Here is a 7932-nt window from a genome sequence, read left to right as displayed (position 1 = left end):
AAACACCTTCATCGCAGTGAAGAAGGTGGCTGAGGGATCCAAACAAGGCCGAAAAGAATACGAGGCCGAAGTCAAAATCATCAGCCAGTTAAGGCACATGAACTTGGTGGAGCTCATCGGTTGGTGCCATCGAAGAGCAGAGCTTCTGCTAGTCTACGAGTTCATGCCTAATGGGAGCTTAGATTCCCACATCTTCAAACTAAATTCATTGCTGACATGGGAAATGCGATACAGAATTGCACAAGGGCTAGCTTCAGCTCTGCTGTACTTGCACCAAGGCTTGAGACAGTATGTAGTGCACAGGGATATAAAATCGAGCAACGTGATGCTCGACAACAACTTCAACGCCAAGCTGGGCGACTTCGGATTGGCCCGGCTGGTTGATCACGATAAAGATCTGCATTCGACCGTGGCTGCAGGGACCATAGGTTACATGGCTCCTGAGTATGTTGCGACGTGGCGGGCGAGCAAGGAGACTGACATGTACAGCTTCGGCATTGTTTTACTGGAGATTGCTTGTGGAAGAAAGCCTATTGATCATAGGTATCCCCAAGGCCAGATTGTGTTGGTGGAGTGGGTGTGGAAGCTCTACGGAGGTGGGCAGTTGCTTGATGCAGCTGATCCCAAACTGGAGTCGTCAGAATACGAAGTAAGCAAGATAGAGCGTTTGATGGTTGTCGGGCTGTGGTGCGTTCATCCAGATAGCACCCAGCGCCCCTCAATAAGCCAAGTTGTGCAACTTCTCACATCTGAACATCGGCTGCCCGACCTCCCTCTCGCAATGCCCAAGGCCGTCTATAATAATGCACCTCTAGCAGCGATCAGCGGCTAAATTTATCGGTATCAAAAGAGGAGACCTGGTCTCCTACCATGTGTATAAGTAAACTAGTGTGTAACCCGTCAAATTCGATCGGAATTATTTGATGTTATTATTTTTTTAAAAAAAATAATGTAAAAATTATTTTATAATATATTTATAAATTTTAGAATTTTTTTACTAAAAAAGTATTAAATCAAACTATATATACTAAAAAAGGTATACACTTTATGACTTTTATACTTTCAATTCAATAATTATTTTTCTTTTCTTTTTTTGTGTAAACATTTGCAAAACAACAATACGCACAAATACAAAAATTACCGCATGCGTGTTTGAATTCACGCTCCAAATTTTAGAAACCACCTAATAAACAGAAGATTATAAAATAAAGCAAATCAAAAGGTCACCATGGGTCCATGACCATATATATTCAGAAAGAGGTAAATTGTTGTCAAATTGAAAAATTTTAAATGAAATAAAATAAAAAATAATTCTTTTAATTTTTTTCATTCTTACTCAAATTTCAAAAATTTCACGGGTATCACTTTACGCCGTAATTTATGATCGTTTTATTATTTATAAAGTTATAACATATGAAAAACTTTAGAGTTGATACATGAGAGTACCCACTTTTTTTAGTAAAATTAAAATTTACCCACTCAAATAAAAACTTAAAAAAATACCCACTGTTTGTAAAAAATTACCCACTTTTTGTGTTAAATGACTAAACTATCCTTAAGATTAAAATTAAAAAAATTTCAAAAAAAAATTCACTACCCCTGCCCTGCCCACCCCACCGCGACCCCCCCCCTCCCCACCCCCCAGCCAAAATAAAAGAAAAATCTTTTTTTTTCTACTCCCTCCGCCCTGTTCTACCCCTCAGACCCCGACCCCACCTACCCCCCAAGCCAATTTTTTTTTTTCTTTTTACTCCCCCTACCCCCAGACCCCACCTACCCCCACCCCCCACCCCAAGCCAATTTTTCTTTTCTTTTCCTCCCTCCCTGCCCCTGACCCCACCTCCGTGACCACCCACCCTCAAGCCATTTTTTTTACTACTCCACTCCACTGCCCACCCCTCGACCCCCTCCCCCCCCTCTACACCACCCTCGACCACCCACCCTCAAGTCAATTTTTTTTTTTTTTTGTGAATTCAAACTTTAAAAACTCAAATTCATAACTACTTGAATTCACAACCAAAATAAATTTCGATTGTGAATTAAATTCTGGTTGTGAATTCGATTGCTTAGGGTTTAGGGTTTAGAGTGAGTTGAGAGTTTATGGTTTAGGGCTTAGGGTTTAGAGTGAGTTTAGGGTTGTGAATTAAATTCTCATTGTAAATTCGACTATTTAAGGTAAAGGTTTAGGATTTAGAGTGGGTTTAGGATTTAGGGTTGTGAATTAAATTAGGGTTTAGGGTTTAGGGTTTAGAGTGGGTGTAGGGTTGTGAATTAAATTTTGGTTGTGAATTCACAACAAAAAAATTCTTATTGTAAATTAAATTATGGTTATGAATTTACAACCAAAAAAACTTGAATTCACAACTCGACTGAATTCACAACCCAAATAAATTTCGGTTGTGAATTAAATTTTAGTTGTGAATTCGATTGGTTGTGAATTCACAACCAAAAAATTATGGATGTGAATTAAGTTTTGGTTGTGAATTTACAACAAAAAAGCTTGAATTCACAACTAGTTGTTTTGGTTGTGAATTCTAGAATTGCTAGTGTTAGCTTTGAATTCGAGTTTTAAATCTCGAATTCACAACCAACTCTATTGTTAGTTGTAAATTCACAACTAATTTTTTTAGCTGTGAATTCAAACTTTAAACCTCAAAATCACAACTACTTGAATTCACAACCAAAATAAATTCTGGTTGTGAATTTAACTGGTTGTGAATTCACTCGATTGGTTGTGAATTCACAACCAAAAAATTCTGGTTGTGAAATGCGGAAATTTTTTACAGGGTAGTGTTTGAAGGGCTAAAATGGTAAGTGTGGGTAATTTTTTAAGTTTTTATCTTAGTGACTAATTTTTACTTTTACTAAAGGAAATGGGGTATTTTCACAATCCACTCAAAAGTTTATAAAGTTATTAACAACAGTTTGATTTTTTTTCTTTTTATTTTAAAATATGATCAACAATAGGTTTCTATTGATCTAATTTTCAACCATAGCATTACCGTATTCCAGATTGTTATTAGCAACAAACACTACAAAAAAAATTGAATCGCCGGCGGCAATTCCTGCCGCTAAAAATGAAGCGGCCGCCGGCGATGGGATTAGCGGCGGCGTTTCCAGCGGCAAGTTGCCGTCGGCAATTCTCTCGTCGGAGATGTGATCGGCGACGGCAAAATGAAGCGGCCGGCGATTCCCGCCGGTAAACATTGTCAGCCAAGTCGGGTGGTTGGCCTGACTTTTACCGGCTGTGAACGCAGCCGGCAAGTAGCGGCGGCCATTATGTCGCCGGCAATTAGCGGCGACAATGGTGCCGCCGGCAACTTTGACCGATCGGCGATGGCTTGCCGATGCCGGACGTTGACCGAACGAGTACCGGCGGCCTACTGCCGCCGCTGATTACCGACGGCCCACTGCCGCCGCTAATTCTATAATTTCATTTTTAATTATTTAATTATTTTAATTATTTATTTTATTTCAATTAATTAATTTAACTTTATTTCATTGAGTATAATTATTTCTTATTATCATATCGATTAAAATACTTTATTATAATACATTGTCTTCAAGTATATGTTAATACAGTTTCTGAGCAAAATCCCTACGCATGATTGAGTATACTTTATTTTTGGTTTCAACTTCACTAATTTATTTCAATTATATAATTAAACTTGATGAACGTTGAATTTAATTATTTTGACTTCAATACTATATTGTAATACATTGTCTTCAAGTATATGTTAAATAGTTTTCCGAGCAAAATCCCATCGTATGATTTTTTTTTTTACAAATTCACTAATTTATTTCAATTAACTAATTAAACATTATTTCATTGAGTATAATTATTTCGACTTCATTATTTACACTATAGTAGTTCATTTTATTATTATCAAATCGACTTCAATACTATATTATAATATATTATCTTCAAGTATATGTTATATAGTTTTCCGAGCGATGTCCATCGTATTCACAATTTTTTTTTCAACTTCACTAATTTATTTCTATTATATCATTCAACTTTATTTCATTGAGTATAATTATTTCGACTTCATTACTCACACTAGTCAATTTTCTTATTCTTATATCGCGTTTACTTCTTTATTATAATACATTTAATTCAAGTATATGTTATTTAATTTTTCAATCGATGTCCCATCGTATGATTCATTTTATTTTTATTTCTAACGATTGACTAATGCGGTTGTCACTAGGGGACAAGGTGGCAATGAATCACTCACATATTATTGAGGTCTAAGGTTCAAATCTTCCAAGCATAAATTTAGGATTATTTTAGGAGAATCTCTAAATTAGTGGAATCAAATCTACGATTATTTTTTGGAGAATGAGAATCTTGGAAACATCATCTTAGAAATGTTTTTTTATATATGTGGAAACAAATCTAGGATTATTTTAGGAGAATCTCTATAAATTAGTGGAATCAAATATGCGATTATTTTTTGGAGAATGAGAATCTTGGAAACAAATCTAGGATAATTTTAGGATAATCTCTAAATTACTGGAAACAAATAAAAATAAGTGTTAAGTATCAAATAAGCCCCTATCATAGTGGCTCTTATCACGTTTAGCTCCCTATAGTCGAAGTTGGGCCAACTAAAGTTACTAAACCCCTGAAGTCCTTAATTTCGAACAATCAGGCCCTCTGCCCTAACGGCGACTTTAACACCGTTAACTATTTTAATTTTATTTCTTTTAATTTTAACACGTTAATTTTCATCGGAAACACTGTTTTGGGGAAGCCCTTCACCACCACCACCACCACCCACGGCGGCGGAACAATGGCACCACGTTCCATAGCCTCCGCCCCTCCATTTCCTTTCCCTCTTCCTCTCTTCCGCACTACGTCTTCTCCCTCCTCCATCGCTCCTCCTCCCCCACATCCGCCTCTCTCTTCGACACCGCAATCCACCGCCGCATCCCCTTCTCTCCCCTTCCCCACCTCGTCCAATCCCTGCTTTTCCTCGGCGCCATCATCTCTCCTTCCAATCCCATCTCTTCCGACTCCGACATCTCCCACCAGATCCACCTCACCAGACCGGTGATCGCCTTCGTCACACCCGCAACCGTTGCCAGGCTGCTGTCGCTGCCCTAGCGGACGGTGGTGCTCGACTCTCCTGAGTTCGAATCCCTCCTGCTCCCCTGCGGCGCCGAATTCGATCCGCCAGAGGTGTTCCAGGACGACACGACGGCGATTCTCTATTCCTCGGGCACTACGGGGAGGGTGAAGGGGGTGTTTCCGGCAAAAATTAACGATGTTGAAATTAAAAATAAAATAGTTAACGGTGTTAAACGACCGTTAAGTCGAAGGGCCTGATTGTTCGAAATTAAGGACTTTAGGGGTTTAGTTGACCCAACTTCGACTATAGGGAGCTAAACGTGATAAGGGCCACTATGATAGGGGCTTATTTGATACTTAACCCTAAAAATAACATAATTTTCGAAAAAAAATTAATTTTCGATAAAAAAAATTAACATAATTTTTGAATTTTTTTTCAATAAACAAATAATGTATTATTCAAAAAAAATAATATCTAGAAACAAATCAAGGTTTACTTTAATAAGCAACCCAAAATTAGTGGTAACAAATCAATAATATTATTTTTAAACAAATAAATCAAAAAAATTGGAAAAAAAATCATATAAATTTCGAATTATATTATTTATACAATTTTCGGAAAAAAAAATAAAAAATAAGGAAACAAAGAACTTAAATTTCGGATCTTATCAAAAGCGAAAAATACAAAATAAACTGTTGAGTATATTTTGGAAGGGATATTTTAGTAAAATCACAACATAGGAAAAAACCAGTTCATTCTATATCCTTGCAAAAACCCAGTTTTTGTTTTTCCTCAGTGTCCGAAAATCATTTCCGTTTCTTTTTATTTTTGTTTTTGTGAAAAATATGAGTTAGAGTTCAGAAATAAATTTTTTTTTAGCACACCTAGCAGAAAATGAATATTGAAACCCTGTGAATCTTTGAGAGTACATAAGATAGAAACTCAAACACGAAGGAGAATCCAAACATATAATTATGTATATAAAATTGGAATCGACAGTTGAGCTGAAACCTAACAGTGATACGAAAGTTTGGATACAAAATGCCAAGTGATCAAAACATAGTAGAAAAAATTTCCCAATACTGGAAATTTATGAGTTGCCGATGCCCCAAACTTGGATGACACCATCGGTATACCCACTGAAAAGGGTGCTTCCATCAGCTTTCCAGACGAGACTGGTGCAATATATGCCCGCAGTAGTTTGGGCAGCTTCGTCTGTCGCCATTTCACTCTCCTGCTTGAGATCTGCAACAACACTCTTGCTCTCCAAATCCCAAATCTTGATGCCCGACTCGGTCGCAGCACAAAGCCAATACCTATTAGGGCTAAAGCACAGAGCATTAACGATGGAGCCAGCTTCCAAGCAGTGCAACATCTCCCCGTCCGACAAATTCCAAAGCAAAATGTCACCATCCTCGCCCCCACTCGCGCACAGCGACCCATCGGGCGACACAGCCACCGTGTTAACGTAACCAGTGTGGCAAGTCAGCGTGGCGCGCAGCTTGCAATTGGTCAAATTCCAAACCTTCACACTCTTATCCCAAGACCCCGACACAAGCGTGGGCTGGGTGTTGTCAGGGGAGAAACGGACGCACGACACCCAATCTTTATGCGATTCGCCGCCCTGAATCGTATACTTGCACTCCCCGAGCGTGTTCCAGAGCTTGATGGTCTTGTCGCGAGACGCCGACACGATCTGGCGGTTGTCGGCGGAGAAGGCAACGGAGAGGACGTCCTTGGTGTGGCCGACGAAGCGCCGGGCGGTGTCTCCGGTCTGCAGATCCCAGAGGCGGAGTTCGTCATCCCATGAGCCGGAGAGGGCGAATTGGCCGTCAGAGGAGAGGACGACGTCCTGGACAAAGTGCGAGTGGCCGGTCAAGCGGCGGGTCGCCACGCCGAACGTGCTGTCCTCTTTGGTGAGAGTCCAGAGGATTAGGGATTTGTCGCGGGAGGCGGTGACGATGGTGTCGGAGTTGTCCATGGGGGCGGCGATGGCCGTCACCCAGTCGGTGTGGCCGCGCATTGTGCCGCGGAGGACGAGTTCTTCCTGCCCCATTGCCATGACTGCTGCTAGGGTTTGGTTCGGGGCTTTTCGAGAAGAGAAGCAGCCGATCAAAATAAAATTGAAAAATTTGAGTTCAGAAATATATAATATAGGGTTAATTCTAGTGTATGGCCTGAACTTTAAAGTCATTTGTAAATATGGCTCGAACTTTGAAAAATACAAAAAAAATAGTCTTAATTTTGAAATCAATTGCAAAAATAGCCTAAACTTTGACATCATTTGTAAAAATGGTCTAAACTTTGAAGTCATTTGTAAAAATGACATTAACTTTAAAAAATACAAAAAAATGACATGAACTTTGAAGTCATTTGTAAAAACAGCAAAAACTTTATTAATACAAAAAATGACTCAATTTTTATCAAATGTATAAAATTGGCATGAGCTTACACTTTCGGATTCGAATTATGATGAAAATTATAATTTTCAAAGTTCAAAGTTCAAATTACAATTATAAAAATGGCATGAGCTTACACTTTCGGACTCAATTTTGGCTATTTTTACAAATTACTTCAAAGTTCATGTCATTTTTTTGTAATTTTTAAAGTTCATGCCATTTTTACAAATGACTCTAAACTTCAGGCCATTTTTGCAAATGACTACAAAAGTTCATGCCATTTTCTATTAATTTTAAAGTTCATGCAATTTTTACCAATGAATTCAAAGTTCAGGCTATTTTTTTGTATTTTTGAAAGTTCGGGCCATATTTACAAATGGCTTAAAAGTTCGGGCCATAAACTACAATTAACCCTATAATATATATGTATATTTGGGTTATTTGAGTTTAATTCAGTA

The 7932-nt window shown here is 38.4% G+C and overlaps 2 protein-coding genes across 2 annotated transcripts in view; one reads left to right on the top strand and one right to left on the bottom strand.

Annotated features, from left to right (window-relative positions):
- The window catches only part of LOC131007677 (L-type lectin-domain containing receptor kinase IX.1-like), a 2097-nt gene extending 1200 nt beyond the window's left edge, over nt 1-897 (top strand). Inside the window, exon 1 of the mRNA XM_057934610.1 lies at nt 1-897. This exon is cut by the window's left edge and continues 1200 nt beyond it. Coding sequence (XP_057790593.1) covers nt 1-832 — 832 coding nt within the window. The 3' untranslated portion in view covers nt 833-897.
- Nucleotides 898-6079: 5182 nt separating this feature from the next.
- Nucleotides 6080-7193, bottom strand: LOC131007689 (guanine nucleotide-binding protein subunit beta-like protein). The gene has a single exon (XM_057934622.1). The coding sequence runs from the start codon at nt 7135-7137 to the stop codon at nt 6166-6168; it is 972 nt and encodes a 323-aa protein (XP_057790605.1). The 5' UTR covers nt 7138-7193; the 3' UTR covers nt 6080-6165.
- Nucleotides 7194-7932: the final 739 nt, after the last annotated feature.

Source organism: Salvia miltiorrhiza, chromosome 2, assembly GCF_028751815.1.
Source record: "Salvia miltiorrhiza cultivar Shanhuang (shh) chromosome 2, IMPLAD_Smil_shh, whole genome shotgun sequence".
NCBI classification, from domain to species: Eukaryota; Viridiplantae; Streptophyta; class Magnoliopsida; order Lamiales; family Lamiaceae; genus Salvia; species Salvia miltiorrhiza.
The sequence above is the reverse complement of the archived record's forward strand: the minus strand, read 5'-3'. Positions and strand labels throughout refer to the sequence as shown.